This window comes from Melanaphis sacchari, unplaced genomic scaffold (genome assembly GCF_002803265.2).
Source record: "Melanaphis sacchari strain LSU unplaced genomic scaffold, SCAv2.0 Contig0_pilon_pilon, whole genome shotgun sequence".
Classification (NCBI taxonomy): Eukaryota; Metazoa; Arthropoda; class Insecta; order Hemiptera; family Aphididae; genus Melanaphis; species Melanaphis sacchari.
Window position 1 is genome coordinate 2,254,234 of NW_020270366.1, and position 20,699 is coordinate 2,274,932.

The window sequence follows — 20,699 nt, forward strand, 5'->3', positions numbered from 1 at the left end:
ATTTTATGTGTAGAATCTATATGAATGAATTCAATTTTCAAACAAACTTTTCGAAACTAAGTGAATTTAATGATTAATATTATGTATTGTAAAAATCTATTTTAAAGTTGATAAAACATATTTTCACATCATCCTAATGTCAGATTTTTATCAGAATTTTATTGTCATTATAAAATGTAAATGTGTCAAGTATAAACTTCGTGAATATTAATAGGTCTAAAGATTTATATTTATACAAAATTCTCTGTATCTCGAAATTTGAATTATGTTTTTAAGGAGTACAAAAAACGTAGATATTCATCATATGATAAAGAACATCTTGAAGAAATCAATAAATTAATGATACAATTAATGCCAGAGCCAATTATTCTTCAAAAATTAATTGAACTCAACATCAATAACTTCGTAAGCTTATTATGTTTTGTATAACAATATAAATGTAATATGTTATATTGTTATTTGTGTTTTGTGTTTTGTGTTTTGTGTTTTGGATAAAATACAATTTTGTGGATTTTTTACCTTTAATATTATTTTTTTTTTGACCAAACTAGCACAGATTATTTATTAGAGGATGTTACACTTGCATGTGTTTTCTCCATGTTACATCCATTAATATAGCAAATTTGTATTAAATAGAACTACTTATATGTTATTAGCTTTAATATGATCTTCTTTAAAGGTAAGCACATTATCGTGTGCTTAAGCATTGAATTATTTCAATATTTTAATTTTTAAGCAAGATGTGAGTATTGTAAATACAAAGGTATTACAAGTTAAAAATGTTCATAATCAGCTTTAAAATTTGAGTATCAAAATAAAATTAATGTTTCAACACAAATAATGTTTTTATCTTTATATAAGGCAATTAACTCTAATATTAAAACTAACGATATACAATTGGTTCTATTTAAAGAAATTTTATGTTGTATGTTTGTTTTATAGAAACAAAACATAGTAGGGATACAATGTTTTCTTGGTCAAAATAATAAACTATACTCTATTACAAATAAGAGTTATCTCAGGTGGTAGGTTCCTGCATATGAGTTAATGAATCTGGCTACACACTCCAAGTGTCTCGCTTTTAAGAACATCACTTTATTGTTTTAACTTAAGCTTGAATTTTGGTAAAATTGAAATAGCAAAGCAATTTTTCATTTATAAAATTGTCAGTAACAAAAATAGATTTAATCAATGAATCAATTTGAACCGCATAAACATTGATCACTGCTTAAGGTTATTCTTTTGAGACCGAATTAAAATAAGATACACAGATGAAACACGTCTAGCTTCGCTTAATTTAACACAAATTAATTATAGTGATTTATTATTATTATAAGATTGTTATTTATTATACATGGACTCTTGGAGAAAATGTATTTACTTATAGTTTTTATAGAACATGTTTAAAATCTTAAGTACTCTCAAAAATAATTAATGATAGCATTGTATTAAATATGTATAATAATTGTTATTATATAAGCACATTTTAAAACAACAATTTAATTTATTACAAACTAAAAATAGTCAAAATGTTTTTCATAAAATTCACATTTATATTAGAAACGGTTTATAATTTCATTCAAAGAATAAGGAAATAAGTTAAAACAACTGATTAACAATATAATGACATTTAGAAAGAAAAAATTAATATAAAACATAATATTTCATATCATATTTAAATCATGAAATGTTAACAATTTGTATTTTTTGAAAGTAAGTATAGCGTCATTACGTTTTAAAAATAATCTGTTATTTTTATTATATTTTTTCGTATCTTCAATTCTCTTTTAAATAAATTGTGTAATATTTATATTTTTTTGAATTCAAATTGTGTACATTTTAAGTATAAATAACTTCAAATAATTAATTAATTAATATGAAAATTTAAATCAGTGTTTGAAATATGATTTTATGTAAAAATTATTTAAATCAAAAACCTTATTTTAAATAGGCACATAAGCATGTCAATACATTATACGTTTGAATTTATGCTTTAGAACAGGAGTTCCCAACCTTTTTATCATCGAGTACCACCAGACACTTTTATAATCAATACGCGTACCACCTCAATTTTAAAACTAAATTAGGAGTCAAATTTTTTTAGCGTATATTTTTATTATTCATTCAATTCTTTACATTTTTATTATTTGATATTTATGAAAGTAAAAAAATCATAATTTTTAGTTAAATCTAAATATTTAAATTTTAAATTACAATTTTCAAATTAATAAAAAAAAATAATAAATATAAATAATAATAAAATTAAATAAATAAAATTAATGTGATATTTGTTGTTGTTTATTTTTTACAAGGTCATCAATATACCATATTATATAAAATATAATATAAATAACACAAACGTTAAAACACTTAAAACTATAAGAATGCGCTTTATCGATAAGAATAGATTATCTAAAATTCTAAATTGCTACGATTACAAACCCCATGTTATCGACATTAAATTTATTTTGATAAAATAATAATTTTATAAAATTAGCTAATATCAAATAAACTAAACTAAATAATATTGAATGCAAATAGTAATAAAAAAATTTCTTCGCGTACCACCTACGAGCCTTCCGCGTACCACTAGTGGTACGCGTACCACGGGTTGGGAACCTCTGCTTTAGAAATTACATCTGTCATAAAAAAAACATTACATTAATTGATAGACATTATAGGCTATATTTTACTTTTTACTTATTACTTGTGTTATAAGTAAAAATTATTGTTGTTATGAAATATTGCTTATTAAATGTTATTTAGTTCTTTTCTTTGTAGAGTAATGTATTAAGATTGGTCTTAGTAATTTATAATATATGTATATTTATATATATCATGGACTGAATAAATTATTTTAGGTGGAAATGGAAGATATACTAAAAACTGTGTTAACTGAGATGAACACATTAAATTTAACAAACAATATAGCACCTACATTGAGTCCATTATCTAAAGAAGTTTCTAAACAAAATATCGAGCCTAAGCAGAGTGATATTTTAAAAGTAATTACAATATTTTAACTAACAAATAATACATGCATAAGGATTGAGCTCTTACAAATCTATTTAAAGTAAATAAATGCAGTTTAATATTAATCCATGGTCATTGTTAATTGTTTATTCAAAACATGTTTTATGATACTGAATTAAAAATGTAGGTTTTTTCATTAAAAATTATACATATAAATGTTTGTGTTTTTTTTTCTTGATTATTTTTAAAAGTAGTAAACATTTTCAATGTTGACCTAATGGTACCTACTAGATTCTATTTGTTTTCAAAAACTTTCATCAAAGTTAATTATCAAAGTATTTTTATTACAAGGAAAAGTGTTTTCTGTTACACATTATTGTAAAATCAATACATTCATTCCTCAGTTTAAAATCTAAAAATTTTTAGTTACATTGTTTGAATAAAAATGTATTTATTTTATATATATAATATATTATATTACATTATATATTATGTATTTATATGTACTTAAAAGTTTTTAAGTAATTATATTTTCGAGTTTTAGATCATTGGTTTTAGTTGTACTCAATTGAAAATATGGTAGAGTCTAGCTTATTAAAACCAGATACTTAATTTCTTTTTTTTTAATTGCTATTTTTATGGAAACTATGAATTGCTTACATTTTTATGTTTAGGTTATAACACCACCATTTGCTAATGACATGTTTAATTATGAGCGCATGGAAACATATGGCGATAGTTTCCTGAAATTTGCTGTATCATTAGTATTATTTGATGCATTTCCATACTTTAATGAAGGAGTTCTCACTGAATTAAAAATGAAAATAGTTGGGAATCGAAATTTGTTGTATACTGGCAGAAATTTAAATCTTGGATCTTATTTAACGGTATTTAAAAATTAATTATTTAAAAAAAAAAAATTAACTAAAATTAAAATTTAGGTAAATATTTTTGACCCAAATATGGATTGGATACCTCCATGCTTTGGTGTTCCTCAAAAATTAAAAGAAATCATTGAGAAATGTAATCTTGAATCAGATGTACTTCATCGGATAATCATTCCTAGAGACAATCAAATTACTGGTAAAATATTAAAATAAATAATTAATAATCAATTAATAAAGAGCTTATTAATTACTAATAAGTTTTTACCTAATTAATTTTTAATTTTAAGCATTTTCTTAATACTTAATAAAAATGTAAAGATATTAATACTTCTTTTAATTTTAGGACTATTATCAGATGAAACTTGGAAAGAAATTGAGACTGAAATCTTAAAATTTAAGCAATTGTCTGAACTTCCAATATCAGATAGCGATGATGAAAATGATATACTACTAATCGGCCATTCACAATCCGATCTATTTGTACACAAACAATCAGTTTCAGATAAAATGGTTGCTGATTGTGTAGAGTCGTTGATTGGTACATATGTTTATGTAAGTATTGTTGATGGTAATATTATATTTTTTTTAATCACAATTGGTTTTAATTTTAGAAACGTGGAGTTGAAGTAGGTTTTAAGGTTCTCCAAGGTTTGGGTATAATACCAAAACAATTTATTGATGCATTTAAACCTAAACCAATAGAAAATATATTTGATGATAACAATTTTTCAACAATTTTGCCCGGATATGAACTACTTGAACGAAGAATTGGTTACTCATTTAAACATAAACATCTATTAGCTCAAGCTTTAACCCATCCAACCTATCAATTTGGGTTTACTGAATGTTATCAAAGACTTGAATTTCTTGGTGATGCTATACTTGGTTAGTTATTACTTGATTATACAAAATAATATCACATACCTATATAATTATTATTCAATAAATATTTCTTTGTTTTTCTAAGTTGTTGTGTTGATAGTTATATATTATTTATTTCAGTGACGTACACAGAGGGGGATATAGAGGATAGATCCCCTCTTGGCCTTTTTTTTTTTTTGTTTTTAGAATTTTTATAGTGTTTTTGTAATAAAAATATTTTTCATCAATTATATTTTCTTATGTTCATTTTGGTAATAATAGTATAACAGAATAAATTCTGTGACTATTTTCATATCTAATCTAGTTAACGCGTGGTTGAAATGATTATGAGTTTACGACAATAACTAACGATAACCTAACGTCCTAACAATATACTAACAATAATAAATGTGTAGGTAATGTGAATTTTATGATTTTCATTTTGATAAATTGGTTTAGTGTTTTACGTTCAAAAATGTCGAAAAATAATATAAAAAACTATTCTGTTGTTTTAATGAATAAATAACATTTTATATTTTATATTAATGTATAAGTGTTAATTGGTAAACTACAATGGTTCAAAGTTAGAAGTAAACTTTGTAAAAAATATATTCATCCCTCTCCTCCATAGAACATTCCTGTGTACGCCAGTGATTTATTTGTATGAATAAGCAATATACTTTTTTAGTAAAAAATAATTTATTGTTGATTACATTTACAATCTATATTAATATTAAAATGTCAAGTTTATTTCTCTGCTTGACTCTTTTAAAATAATATATCCTTTTGCTTTTGAAATATTATTAAAAATCATACTTTTTAATTAATTTCATTATAAGCTAAAACACAGTTCTTATATTATATATTAATGAAATAAAAACATAGATAATCAATAATCATATCTTATATGACAGAAAATAATTAATAATATGTATCTTCATTTATTTCATTATTGATAGTAAATTTAAGTACAAAAATTTAAATGGGTATGTGTAATATTTTGCTTAGAAATTTAGATTCAGTTTTTGCTTTCAAAATCAATTATAGTAATATACACATTTCTCATTAGTTTTTAAAATCTAAAAGTGTCATCTCTTAATAAACTTAATGATTTATGGAATTTGTATATTATTTCAGATTTCTTGATTACAACATATATAATAGAACATTGCTATCATAAAACTCCAGGTGAAATAACTGATATTAGATCTTCATTAGTAAACAACATAACATTTGCTTCATTGAGTGCAAGAATTGGGTTGCATAGATTTATCTTAGCCAAGTCTGTGCAGATGACTGAAGCAATAGATCGTTTTTATGAACATCAACAAAAAAATAATCATAAAATTGGTCAAGAAGTAAAATTTTATTTTATTTTTTTTTAAATATTACATAGTATATTTAATAGTATAATCTATCATATTTAGATTTTGTATCTCATAGAAGAAAGTGATTGTTATGCAGCTGAATCTGTTGATGTACCAAAAGTATTAGGAGACTTGTTTGAATCACTAATTGCTGCAATTTATTTAGATTGTAATAGAGATTTAAATTTTGTATGGACTATTGTCTATAGATTTTTGGAAAATGAAATCAGTAAGCTAATAGATATTATTTAATAAATTATTTTAACAATATGAGTACCATGTTATTAGTACATTAACAAGCAATAAATCTAATTTAATATTATTATTTTTCTTAAATTATATACATTCATAGCTTAAATTAATTTAATTAAAAGTTTTTTAGTTAGGTACGCCGATAGTCTCGGTATATTTTTTGCCATTTATAAAGATTGAATGCTTTTTAAATTGTAATATATGTTTGTTTTTTTTTATATACATCATTATTAATTATAATTAATTTGTATTTTACAGAAGAATTTTGTACCAATGTTCCTAAAAATCCTATACGTATTTTACATGAAACTAAATTACAACCATTTTTCAGGTTTGTACTATTTTATACTTTGTTTATTAACTTGAATTATTTATATTAATATGACCCTTACTATTTACATATTAATATTGAGACAGTAAAATGATTTTTCAAACATAATATATTGACTAACAGAAAATGTATCAACCGCTCTGTTATACATAAGGTATTGAATGTGTTACTGTAAAGGGTATGTTAAATTTGAATTTGATGACATATAAAAACGTTCATTAAAAACAATTCTGTCAGTTTGTATCACTAAAATATAATATAGCTATTAAAGTAATTTATTTCACATTTAGTATTACAATAGGTTGAGATAATTTTTCCTAAAAAAATTTAATTTATTAAATTAATATATATAAATTAATATTATTTAATTTTTATAATAATATATATTTATATCATATATTATTTTTATTAACATTTAAGTTGGTTGTTCTTAACCTTTTGTAAATCACGGACCTCTGATCAAAGATTTTTAGAAATCACAGACCCCTTGCCAATTTTTTTTTATTACATTTTTTTTTACAATACGTTACGTATTGATGTATGTTATATGTTAAAGCTGCCATAGACCCCCGACATGAGTATCGCGGACCCCCAGGGGGCTGCAGATCACAAGTTATGAACCACTGATTTAAGACAATACTACCTTACTGTAAAACAGTATGAATAAATTCATGATGTAAATAAATAGAAAATATTTTAAAATTGTTCTATATATTTTATAAATGTTATTGTGTATAATTACATTCCCTATATAAGTATGTAAATTTTAAGTTTCTATGAACAATGTTTTTCAATTATAAAAAAATAATTAACAATGTTATTTATTGTCAAAGTAGCAATTTCATCCAAATTTGTAACTTTAAATGTTTATATAAAATAATTATCTTTATATATAAATAGATTTTATAGTTTCAGTATGAACTGTTTATGAAGAATTTTGTATATAATTTTTAAAACTTAGACAAAAATATTATGTGTATTTTTAACTGCAAAATAGTTTGCATTTTTTTACAATTTTGATGAACTTTGTCAAAATTATAACTTTAAGCGTCCACAAAAAAATATTTACTATAGATTTTCAATATCTTTAATTGATAAATGTACATCTTATGAGAAGCTTTGTATTTAATTTACAGATATTTCTATCCTTTAAGTATTTTTTTCATCAACATTTATTGAAAAAAAATTTGAAAAAAATTTCACCTACATATTTATAGCTCAAAATAAACTGAAATATTTTGATTATACCAAAAATAAAATCAGCAGTTATTTGTTTTTGACTTTTGAGCTACCTATATCAAAAAATAAAATTAATTTTGTTAAAAATTGAATTAGTGTAAATATTTTCATCTAACCTAACTTTTTTTTGTTTTTTGCCAATTATTTTGAAAAATACTGGGAATTTTAATTCAGACCTGTTTCTAGTGCAGACTAAATCCAATTTTCTATCCATAACCACCATTAAATTTAAAAATCGACGCATTTTATTAACTATTTATCTTGTGCTAATACAAAAAAAAGCTAAACATTTTTTTTTATTAAATTAATTATTAATAACAATATTTATAAATATATAATAAAATATTACTTAGCTATTAATAATATACTTAACATACCATTTCCGCTCAGAATTATTTTTCATTATATATTTGATTTATTATTGAAATTAAATTTAACAAATCCATTACAGTGAACTACTTAATAGCAAGTTGCACAACTTCAAGAAATATTTTACTAAAAAATATGTCTTTATACCAAAAAACATTGTTGTAGAACCAATATTCACATATTCATTGAGAATCTCAAAATCTAATAATATTTAAATATCTGATAAAATTCCTTACAATATTTATTTAAAAATAGTTCTTTTTTTTTAAATATTTAACATATTTAATTATTTGATAAAATTGTAAGAAATGTAAGAATTTTAGTAATTTAGAAGTATTATTTTGTTATTTATGAAAATAATTTTGAAAAAAAAAAAAATTATAATAAAAATTATACATATATTATATTGGTATTTATTTTTCAGTAAACCTGAGGCTTCTTCTCAAGCAATCAATAAAGGCTTAGGAACTATGATAAAGCTAGAGATAATGTTGAACAACAAAATCATTGCTATGTACGGATTTGGTAAGAATAAAAAAGAAGCCAAGGTTGCTGCTGCCAAAATAGCCCTAAGGAATATTAAAAAAAGGTTGTCATAACTATTCATATTATTATTGTATTTTCTTATCAAAAATTCAAATATTTAAGTAATTATTACAATTTAATTTTTAAAATCCTTCCAAATTTTACAAATGCATAAATTCATCAATATTATTTGAATATTTTGTTTAATGAATTAAATTAAACTTATGATTTGTCCATTAAAAAATAATATAACTTATATTTTATTATTCATATTATGAATAAAAATATAGCAATATTTATTGCTACTGTTTTATAATTATCCTTATGATCATATTGTATGTATAATACAATAATTTACTATGTTGACTGACTTTATATAGAAATGCATATGGTAATTATTAATATTTTATGACTTTTTAAAGTTAAATATAAACTTTTTACATTTTTATAGTATAGACTAAAAGTGATAAATTTTTATTTTTATTTTTAATTTTAAGTATATATTATATTTTTTAAATAAAATAATTTCAACTATTTAAAATACAGAAAGTTTATTAAAATTTTTATTTTGTATATCATTTACTAATATTATAAGAAATAAAAAAAAAAAAATGATGTTTATAAGATATTTATTATAATTTTGTAAACTTACTAACCAAATTTGTCAAAATCTCAACAATTTAAAAATTAATTATTATATATATTAAGCTATTTTAATTTAAAAGCATGAGACATTTTCAACTTTATTTAATTTTTTTTCCTACAGATGTCAATAGAAAATTATTAGCTGAGTCAAAATTCTTTATATTATAATATAAAATCACTAATAACTTTTAAAGATATATAAAAATATTTAAAATGTTTGTGCACATTTAATTCTTATAAGAATTTGAAGTTAAAATTTTGACAAAATCTCGAAAATGTACAAATTATATTTTAGTTAAAAATATATAAAATAAGCAATTTTTTTTTGCTTAGGCTTGAAAATTTAATACAAAGTTTTTCAAAAGTATTTGTATTGAAACCAAAGAAATTATAAGCATCATTTTTTTAAACATAAATTTCAAGTTCGTAATATATGAACGAAATTACATAATTTTATATTTACATACAAGTACTTAACACTTTTATTAAATCAAAACCGGTTAAAAAAATTGTTTTAAAGCCAAATTATTATTCGGTCCACAAAATTACAGTATTTCACTGGTTCTATATTCTATCCGTGTCTTTTCACCCTTCGTCACCTTATCGATGTTTCGTTGGACGATCGTTACATAACGGAGATCGCGACACACAATAATTTTTGTTTAAGTCAATGATGAACGGGACGACCACGCATTAATACAACGACGACTGCAAGACACAATATATATATATATATTTAAGTTTTACAAAGTGCGGAGACCGCGACGACGATATATATATGTATATGTGATCGTGACGAAAGCTTGTTACCTCAAAAGCGTCGCACGGAGAAGTGACTATTCTTCATGCCGGTGTCTCCGACAACGCCCAAAAAATACGCTATCCGAAATTAGTGGCCAATGACCCTATATCACTTTTGGTAGGGCAATATCTGTACGTAATCTTTACGGCGGGTATAATTCCGTAAAGATATGTGATTGTGAGGGCCGTTGACCTACTAATCCGTTTTTACTGTCGGGCAATCGGTTTTAAAATAGCATATCATAGGGCCATCGACCCCAGAAGAGAGGAGTCGCGATTAGGGCGGCAATAAAATCTATTTGAAGTTATCGCACTCGATAACTTGCGCGAACAACCTATAAACACTAAAGAATATCGAAGTAATGTACTTCCTACTTACATACTTAACCAACACTATGTTCACACGAAGTAAAACAGTTCATTATTTAAATATATCTCGTTTAATATTTTTATCAGTATCTATACCCTGGATTTTTGGCATTAAATATTGGACACTTGACCAGGGGCGGATTGGGTGTCAAGAGGCCCGGGAGGTTAATCAGCAATATTAGAGCCCGGGGTTTAGTTTATACCTAAATGGCTTAAATATATATATTTAAATTTTAAAGATATTATATTTTAGTTAATAGTTGCATCAATTCAATTTCTTTCACACTTAAATGTTTTAAAAAGTTAAACAAATAAGAACAGTTTATTTAAAATACAAACTTAAATTAAACTTTAAATTTAAAAAAATTAATAATTTGCTTAGCTCCGTTGTATTTTTTCCAATGTTATCTATGATATTATTGGAATCAGGTAACAAGTCAGATTCAATACTTATTTACATTAGTAATTCCACTAATTTTTGACCCATGGATGCTCTTAAACGGTTTTTGATTATTTTTAACTTTAAGAAAGCTCTTTCACAGCATAGGTACTTGAGTACAAGATAAAGTTAATGCGACTTTGTATACCTACTCTATAATAAATTACTGTTCGCAGATGAATTAAAATTATAATCGTATATTCGTATAGAATACTGAATAGGAAAAGCACAAGGATACAATAAGTATCCATTTTATTTACAACTTGTCAAATCATTTTTAAACGAATTTGAGGAATTTATTGACTATACTAACCTTAATAATGGGATAAAAGCGCAAAAATAAATATTGTACCTGTAATACTACCGGTTTAATTTTAAAATTATTAATTATTAAATTAAATTATTAATTTTAATTAAATATATATGTTATAATTTTAATTTAAAATTACATCAACAGTGATCGAGTTCAGTTTAAGTTTTGTATAATCGTAACATTTGTAACGAATTAGTGAAGGTTGATAATTATTTAAGATAACTATACAATATAATATACAGTATAAACTTATACCTAACTTATAAAATACATCTTATTTTATATTTTATATTATGTATTTTAAATAATTTTTACTAATATGAATGATCGAGGACACGGGAGGCGATTGGCCCCTCGTATCCCTGGGCCCTGGCCAGTTCGCCCCTGCACTTGTGACTTGACAATTATTGCTTAATAATCGAAAATACTAATATTTTAAAATTTATAAATAGGTACATATTATGTGTATAGCTAAAAATAAATAAGTGAAGACAATTTCAGTTTCACCACTATGTTGGAAGATGTCGAGTACTATTATTACTACCTACCTATTATTATTTTTTTTTATTATTGTTATTAGGTTTTTAAGATTTAAAATTGCTAAAAATGATACATTTGATTCCGTTTCGGACAAATACCCATTTTTATATCAATAAACTGTTGTTAATTCGTTTTTTTTTTGCTTGTGAGGAGATGCTGATTCTGTCGATTCTGATTTCTGTTTTTTTTTTTTAATGTTATCGAATTGAATTTATTATCAATACTTGTCTTGTAATACTTTTATCAGAATTACCAGCTATTTATAGACCTTTGAAGTATGAAGTGAATATTGAGTAATCAGATACACTGTAGAGTTAATTTGTTGGATTTAAAATCTGTATTCAGTTCAGTGGTTTCCAACCAAAAACAACCATTTGTGACCAGACACGTGGACGATTTCCCTATCAGTCACGTAGTGATAACACGGATCGGTGTCTCTGTGGCTTGTGCCGACATGTCAACATTAGTTGTTGCGTCCTCTATAAAGCATAAAAACATATTATTATAAAAAAAACAGTATCAAGCTGGTGTTCTGGCGGCTTCATTAACGTCTTAGGTACCACAGCAGTACTCACGGGTCTAAAGACGTCTTCTAGCCGTCCGAAGCACCCTGCACTCGGTGGTTGACGAACCATGAACAATCGGGCTAAGTTCACCATCTGTGCCGCTGGCATATTCGTGTGCTATTTCTTCTACGGGATACTCCAGGAGAAGATCACACGGGGCACGTACGGTACTCAGGGTGAAAAGTTTACTTACTCGTTGTCGCTGGTGTTTGTGCAGTGCGTGGTCAATTATGTGTTTGCTCGAGTCGTGCTCAAAGCGTTCCCCGAAGAGAGCGCTGACACAACGAAGTCAGCATATTATGCTATCAGCGCGGTCACATACTTACTGGCCATGATCTTCAGCAACATGGCGTTACAATGGGTCAACTATCCTACTCAGGTCGGTCGACGAAACATAATGCAGACCATAGATAATAATATTAAATAGTAATAACTTTTATATATCTACAGAGAGATGTACTATATATCCCTAGCACACATCACATTAATACATAATATATGTACCTATTTCATGTTGTCCATCTCTTGTTTATTTAAGAACAATAAATGATTGATGAAGTTAAACAATAATTCTAACACTTCATTTTTTAGGTGGTAGCCAAGTCAGGAAAGCCCATACCAGTCATGATTTTGGGTGTACTATTGGGACGCAAGTCGTACCCATTTAAAAAGTATATGTTTGTACTGCTCGTTGTCATCGGAGTAGCTTTATTCATGTTCAAAGACGGCAAGTCTAATCCATCTCAGTTGGATTCTTCTTGTATGTTTCTGCTCACTTATATCAATTTATCATTCAATATTTTTACATTTGCTATTGCTAATATTATGGTATTTACAGTTTCAGGTCTCGGAGAAATACTGTTAATATTTTCACTGATGATGGACGGTATAACTGGAGCTGTCCAAGAGCGAATGCGTAGTGAATCAAAAACAAAATCTGGACATATGATGGTTAACATGAACTTGTGGTCAATGATGTTTTTGAGTATTGCACTTATTGGCACTGGTCAAATATTTGACTTTATTAGTTTTATACAACGTTACCCTCAGATAATTGCGCATCTACTGTTATTCTCAGCATTTAGTGCACTTGGACAATTCTTTATATTTTGGACTGTAAGCGATTTTGGACCTTTACCTTGTTCAATTGTGACAACAACGAGAAAATTCTTTACCGTACTTGCATCAGTTATATTTTTTGGTAATCCAATGTTGACTAGACAATGGATTGGTACTATTATAGTATTTATTGGATTATTCTTGGATAGTTTCTATGGTAAACAACCTGCTAAAAGTAAATAATTTTAATATTTATTTTATCATAAGATTTGTCAATATTTTATGTCAGATTGCTTTTGATACAAGTATATTGAAGAAATAACAATACTATTGTACATTTCATTTATGTTAATGAAAACAAATCATTTCATTTATGAACTAAGTATTGAAAAATAGTTCTGTGATATATTTATATATTAAATAAAAAAAAAAAATTAAATAATTGTTGAGAAATGAACTATTTGGAATTTTATATTGTTTTGTTCCAATTAACAAATATATTCACTGAAACATTATTATTATTTTTACTATCTCCAAATCCAGGTTAAGAGTTTATCTGAATTGTATTGTTAAAATTTAGTTTTAAATGATATACACTTCAATCACAGAAATTGATACGTTTATCAAAATATAACGAGTCTTGCTGAAAAAGATACAGCTCAATGCAAGTTTTTTTTTTTTATTAAAGTGCATATAAACAGTGTGATTTTATTATAATATTCTCATATTAAAAATTTTACTTGAATAATATTTAACGTTAATTTTTTCTATACATTTAATTAGTATATTATATTATATAAATTTATATCAGTGTACAATACATAAAATTAATAACTATTTAGACTTGTACATTCCTTTAAAAGAACGAATAACCCTATATTTTTGTTCTGTATAAATACTAAGTAATTTAAATAACATTTAACATTTATTATTTATTAATAAAACTGATGATAAACTTTTTAAATGTAAATAACTATTGATTTTTTTTTTATTTTATCCAACTACATTGTTATAATAAAATTATTTTGAAAAAAAAAAATTATTTTACATATAAGTGTTTTCTTGATTTATTAACTATTTTCTTGAGATTACTGCACTTTTTATTTAAATTTTAAGTAATGACACCTAAGTGTAATAATATATAGTTTCTGATGTTATGTCATGTCACGTATGACAAAAAAAAGCAAATGCTTTATAGTTAACACATACGTAATTTGGTAATTTGTTTATTTGAATACCGGATCTCTCTCTCTCTCTCTCCTTTATCGTATGCGTCATAGCTTAAACACTATACAAATATATTTTACAACAACAAAAACATTAAATATATTACATAATGGAATTCTAGGGAATTTAAATACCCATAAGTAACATTCTATGTTGATGACTATTCATTTGAGATTTAACTACAAAATTCATGGACCAATAATTCTATATATTAGTGAATGCTGCTTTGTCTTGTATATCTGGAATCATTTTTTTCTTTTTCGCTCATCCATTCCATCTAAAAATTTAGAAAAAAATATAAAAAAATTATATTGTTTTGTAACTTTTTAGTTCAGTAAATACCTTTTGTTTATGCTGCTTAATTGCATCTTCACATCGGTTCAAAATCATCTCTTTGGTTAACAGACCGTCTTCAGAAGTATAACCAGCTGCTTGCCAAGCTACCCCCAATTTAGCAATTTCTCTACCAGACATCCCTTCAGTCATTTCTGCCATTTGTTTGCACAGAGCACTGTAGTCGAATTTCTCAATATTCAACTTGCTACAAAATAAAACATTTTTTTTTTCATAACATGAAATAAGTAATATTATTGTAATTATCTATTACACTTTGCTTTGAGTTGCTGGTGTTAAAACATATTTATCAAAATATAACATTATTAAACGTTCTCGTTCTTCTTTGCCTGGTAAACCAAACTCTACCATTTCATCTAATCTGTCATTTACTGCCCAATCAAATTGTTCAGGTGTGTTACTTGCTAGTACTAGCATAAATCTAAAATTAAAAAAAGTCTTTAACGTATAGATTATATGTATATATAAAATAATAAATTATAATTTATATTAGAGGTCCCTAAATAATGGACCATGTTAAGCTTTGAAATATTTATTTATATATTACTTTTAAACATAAAATATTCAATAATAGATTACATAAAACCTATGAAGTAGTAGTAAACCAACATTTTGCAAAGTACCCTTGTACCACACCATTCACCTAAACTTTAAATATTCATATAAAAAATGTATGTTGGTGATTCAAAAAGTAAAAAATAGATTTTAAAATATTAAGTGTTGTTTAATAAAAACATTTCTCTGCTTATAAAAGAAAAGATATATTTTATGTATAAATTAAAATAAATAAGATGCAGTATTTTTCATGTAACTATAACATACATTCAAATTTAGTGTTATCCACAACAACGTGGATTACGTGTGACCAGGACACTATTAAACTAAGTTACTATAAAGATAATAATGAACAACGAAAAAAATCGTTATTATGTAGTGGACGTTCAAATTTCATAAACTGGTATAACATATTAAATAGATCTTTATATATATGTAAAAGAACAGCTCATTTTTATGTTCCCGTTTTGTGACACTATTTAACATTTTTCCCAAGGCTGTACCAAATACTAGTATTCAGTTTAATTTTATTCGTAATTATAGTCATTTTGAGGAAGCACAAACTACAAATGGGCGAAACCGGGTAATTCAGCTAGTTTATTATAAATTAGGTAATTAATTCATATTTACTTGTTTGATTGATCTCCAGTTCTATATAAAAAGGCGTTTAAAGTAGCGCGTAAATTTTCACTAATTAGCTCTGAACTACGTTTTCTTAAAAATGCATCTGCTTCATCAACAAATAACAATAAACCTTTTCTCGAATTATTTGCCCAGTCAAAAACTTTGTGCATTTCAGTTACCCCATCCTTTCCTAAAGGTGCTACATCTCCACCAGTTAATATAGCATAATCCATACCAGAATGCATAGCTAATTTCTGAAAGTAACATTATTAATCAGTCTACATTCAAAAAATATTATCAATTAACAATTGTACCTTTCTTAATTTTATTAAACTTTCTTTTATCTATTATTACACTTATATAAAATTAAATGGTTCTCAAATTTTTAAACTTTAAGCAGTTAGAGAAATTTTAGAATAATGTATAACCCAATTATAACACCCAAAAATAGTTTGTGAATAATCAAGTTTGAATTTTTTTTAGAATTCAGATGATTGATTAAACCTTGTTTATTAAGTGTATACACTGTATATTCAGAGGCATAATTAGAAATGGGCACAAACAAAAAGTTCAAAATTCAAATTAGCGTAATGGGGCGTTAGAGATATAAAATATCTCATATTTTTCATAACCAAATAATCAAAATACATGTGTGATGAAAACGTAAAATTGCATAATTAATAAAACATTTAATTAAAAGCAATTTGTTGTTATAGCTATAATAACTGAAGGCTTGGGTGCTGTCTAGGGTGTTTATTATCATATACATAAACTACTTCTTCAGGTTCTATAATTACTTCTGGATGTATATTAAGCAATGCTAATACTTTCAATAATAAAAAAAAATGGTATAAAATACAGTGAAGGAGGGAGAGAGCACAGGCCCTATGAGCCCCACCATTAAATACGCCCCTGACTGTATTACTATTATTAAATCTAAATTTATAAAATAGTTCAAAAATGAGAAGAAAATTAAGTCCGACCAATCTATACTTAAAATATATAATTTCACAAGAAAATGCTGATAAAATAATTATATTGAATAATATAAGATTTTCTTTTAAAACATATTTGGTCATCTAACATTTTCTTTTTTCTTATTAATTAATATTATATATTCTTACTTTGGCAAATAGTGTTTTTCCAGTACCTGGTGGTCCATACATCAAGATATTACGATACATACCACGGTTTTTCTTAGTATTTAAAGTGGCAATAGCAACATCACTAAAACAACATTTTTTAAATGATATGTTTGAATAAAAATAATATTATGTACCTACCCTAATCTAGATTCTAATTTTGGTGGTAAAATAACATCCTTTAATGCACTACTTTTTTTTGTTCTGAGTTCCTTAAATGTTAGAATTGGATGTCTAACTGATTCTAATAATGAAAATCGAGAGGTTTCTCTAACCAATGAGGGTTTACCTAAAAATTAACACACATTTTAAATTGTAACTTAAAATAAAATAAACTTTTGATTTGATTTGAAATAGGTTTCTTTAAAAAAATGTATAAATATCAATAAATTGAGATATTATAAGTTAAATATTTCACTATAACTTTAGTATATTCACCTAATTTTGATTCAACATATTTTGCTGTAACACCGGTAAAACCCTTGGCACTGTAAATACCTAGTGCCAAAAGAGATAATCCTCCAGCAGCCATTAAAGTTTTATCCCAATCAGAAAGCAATGCATTTGCTCCGCTTCCGAAAATTGAACCAGCAGTTCTTGAAACAAAAAAAAATTATGTTTATTAAATTTTCCTTACTGATTATAATACTTTGGTACATACTTTATGGACTCCAAAACTGTTTGTCTATGTTCAGAAGCTTTTAATTTTAGTTGTTCCATTGTCAAATCATGATTTTCTCTTTCTGCCTTTGCTCTTGCTAGTGCTTTAGCCTCAGATTTTTTAGCATCTAATTTAGATTTCATCTCAATTTCATGTTCAATAGTAGCTGTAACAAAAGAAAAAAGTATGAAATATGTATTTATTCAAAATATAATGTTTAATAATAAATTAAAATACCCTTTTTCATAGATTCTTGCTTTGCTACAGATTCTTCTTGTCGTCTTAAGTTCTCTTCATTAGAAGCACGTTGTTGTTGAAGCTGATCTTCATATCTAATGATAAATTAATGGTATTCATAAGTAAAGAGGTTTAGGGGTTATGGCTCATTATCTTTTATATTTTTTAATTTATTTGAACATGAACACACACAACACTGACAGGACAAAAATTGTGATGTTATTTTGTCTTAAGTTGTATCAATTATTAATATAAATTGAAAATTAATTTTCTGTCACTTAATATATTTATAAATTAAATGTATTTTGTTTACACTATGCCAGTAAATTAGATAACATGGTTGTGACCAAGTGAATAAATATAAAATATATTGCATGAATAATTATTTTTATTTTTATTTGATCATAAGATGATAAATGATGTATTACTGTGCTCTATTATGTATTTACAATAATCTATATAAAAGTACTCTATCACACAACTATCAAGTTAATATTATATTACCATCGATTATAAATACTAGTTTTATAATCAATGATATTACCAACCAGTAATTAGGCATGTTAGCAGCTCAAAATAATAATTCAAAGGTCTAATTACACTTATACATGAAATTGATTTAATGCTTATTACTTACACACTGAAAATACATTTAAAAAGGTATCAAAGTTGGTTTTTTCCAATTTTGAGACCTTCTTTTGCCTTCTCTCTCCAAAGTCTGGCTTCGGAACAACTAATACTCATATTTTATTTAGTAAGGTTAAACCTGTTAAATTACCAATCTACTTTTGATGAAAGACTAAAGTACTATGTGGTTTTCATATAGCAAATTGATAACTACGACATACATGTACATACTCATCAATGTATAAATAGTAGCACATGTCTCAAGACTGTGCATAACACAAAAATCACAAACTTTAAACTATTTGTTTCTATACACTTATTTTTGGATATTTGTAATGAAAATCAAAAGAACTATAAATTTAAAAAATAAATAAATATAAAATAAAGAGCATATGGTAAAACGTATTTCTTTATACAACAGTTTCTTATAAATATAGATATCTTTAAAAACATGATGTGTGAATATTTTGACTATGGTCTATAAGCTCATTGTGTCGGATAAGCCCTTCAAGAAACATATCACATTTAAATGAAAAAAACTGATTGTATGCCATTGTCAATAATTGATATGTTTAACATATCTATTTTGTAAAATTATATATTTACAAACATCAAATGCAAATTTAAATTTAAATATACTTGATTAAAATACCTTTTGCGGGCTAATTGATCTTGATATTGTGATCGTAATTGATGTTGTTTAGTTTCTTCAGCCAACAATTTCTTTCTTTCTTCAGCATCAACTCGTTTTTGTTCCACACGTACTTGTTCCAAGTGAATTTCATATTCTTTTATTTTTGTTTGATATTCTATTTGCTTAGTAGTTTCTTGTAATTTAGCTAAATCTAAGGCTTCCTTGGCATGTTCTTCAAAATTGTAAATATTATAAGTGTAATTAGTAGCTATTCTATTCTTAAACAATCATTAATCAGTAACTAAATTATAATATACCAACTTGACTTTTCCAATTCTTTGGCAGCTTTAGCTGCTCGCTCTAATGCAGATGAATCAAATTTATATGCCTCGCCACTAGATGATGATGGTGGCGGTGATGGTTTCTTATCTGAAACACTGTCTATATTTTCAAAGTTTGGTGGTGATTCGGGGTTATTGCCACCACCCATTCCGAAAATCCATGACATGATTACTGAAATCTAATGAGTTTTTTTAGTTAAATTTTAAAATCCAATTCATGGGTAATATTTTCTGTTATCTTACGAAGTTAATATGTCACTATACGTCAATTATGCCACAATATTTTATAATAAGTTAAAGTTTATGAAAAAAATTAACCCCGACAACTTACGATAAATATATACAATACAATTTAAAAGAAATAAAAAATGGAATATATATGGGTAAAATTTTGTAAGTTGAGGAGTTAAAAAAAAAATTGAGAGCAGAAAAAGACCATAACCTAAAATTGTGTTACAGGTTAGCCATATTCTCTAGAACACAATTTAATACTTTAATTACTTGTAGGGCTGTAGGTAATTTAAAAAAAATATTAATAGGTGTTGGACTTAATTCATACTGTATAGACTATGGTTTAATAGTTTAATTAGTCAATACCCATAGGTAATATAATGAAATTATATCATTATTCATTATATTATCCGTAGTCAATAGTGTCATTAATTATACTTAATCAATGATGCCGTGATTTTAAAATTTTAGTATATTTATATACAATCGTGATAATAATATTATAAATATATTGAAATGGAAAAAATGGA

At 25.3% G+C, this 20,699-nt stretch overlaps 3 protein-coding genes across 3 annotated transcripts in view; 2 read left to right on the top strand and 1 right to left on the bottom strand.

The window, feature by feature from the left end:
• The window catches only part of LOC112603543 (endoribonuclease Dicer-like), a 29,978-nt gene extending 21,051 nt beyond the window's left edge, over nucleotides 1-8,927 (top strand). The window contains exons 22-31 of the mRNA XM_025352201.1: nucleotides 277-405; nucleotides 2,862-3,005; nucleotides 3,648-3,860; nucleotides 3,915-4,056; nucleotides 4,204-4,412; nucleotides 4,472-4,745; nucleotides 5,859-6,079; nucleotides 6,149-6,317; nucleotides 6,599-6,671; nucleotides 8,704-8,927. Coding sequence (XP_025207986.1) covers nucleotides 277-405; nucleotides 2,862-3,005; nucleotides 3,648-3,860; nucleotides 3,915-4,056; nucleotides 4,204-4,412; nucleotides 4,472-4,745; nucleotides 5,859-6,079; nucleotides 6,149-6,317; nucleotides 6,599-6,671; nucleotides 8,704-8,878 — 1,749 coding nt within the window. The 3' untranslated portion in view covers nucleotides 8,879-8,927. The remainder of the gene's footprint in view (nucleotides 1-276; nucleotides 406-2,861; nucleotides 3,006-3,647; nucleotides 3,861-3,914; nucleotides 4,057-4,203; nucleotides 4,413-4,471; nucleotides 4,746-5,858; nucleotides 6,080-6,148; nucleotides 6,318-6,598; nucleotides 6,672-8,703) is intronic.
• Nucleotides 8,928-12,544: 3,617 nt separating this feature from the next.
• LOC112593372 (solute carrier family 35 member B1) lies at nucleotides 12,545-13,899 on the top strand. The gene is made up of 3 exons (XM_025337753.1): nucleotides 12,545-12,856; nucleotides 13,069-13,237; nucleotides 13,316-13,899. The coding sequence occupies exons 1-3, from the start codon at nucleotides 12,545-12,547 to the stop codon at nucleotides 13,777-13,779; spliced, it is 945 nt and encodes a 314-aa protein (XP_025193538.1). The 3' UTR covers nucleotides 13,780-13,899.
• An 847-nt stretch (nucleotides 13,900-14,746) lies between these two features.
• LOC112597933 (ATPase family AAA domain-containing protein 3) lies at nucleotides 14,747-20,290 on the bottom strand. The gene is made up of 12 exons (XM_025344188.1): nucleotides 20,182-20,290; nucleotides 19,919-20,117; nucleotides 19,616-19,829; nucleotides 18,337-18,431; nucleotides 18,100-18,265; nucleotides 17,877-18,034; nucleotides 17,580-17,727; nucleotides 17,421-17,523; nucleotides 16,303-16,550; nucleotides 15,371-15,538; nucleotides 15,106-15,304; nucleotides 14,747-15,040 (listed from the first exon to the last, which is right to left on the bottom strand). Exons 2-12 carry the CDS (start codon nucleotides 20,103-20,105, stop codon nucleotides 14,975-14,977), a joined length of 1,752 nt encoding a protein of 583 aa, XP_025199973.1. The 5' UTR covers nucleotides 20,106-20,117; nucleotides 20,182-20,290; the 3' UTR covers nucleotides 14,747-14,974.
• Between the last annotated feature and the right edge of the window lie 409 nt (nucleotides 20,291-20,699).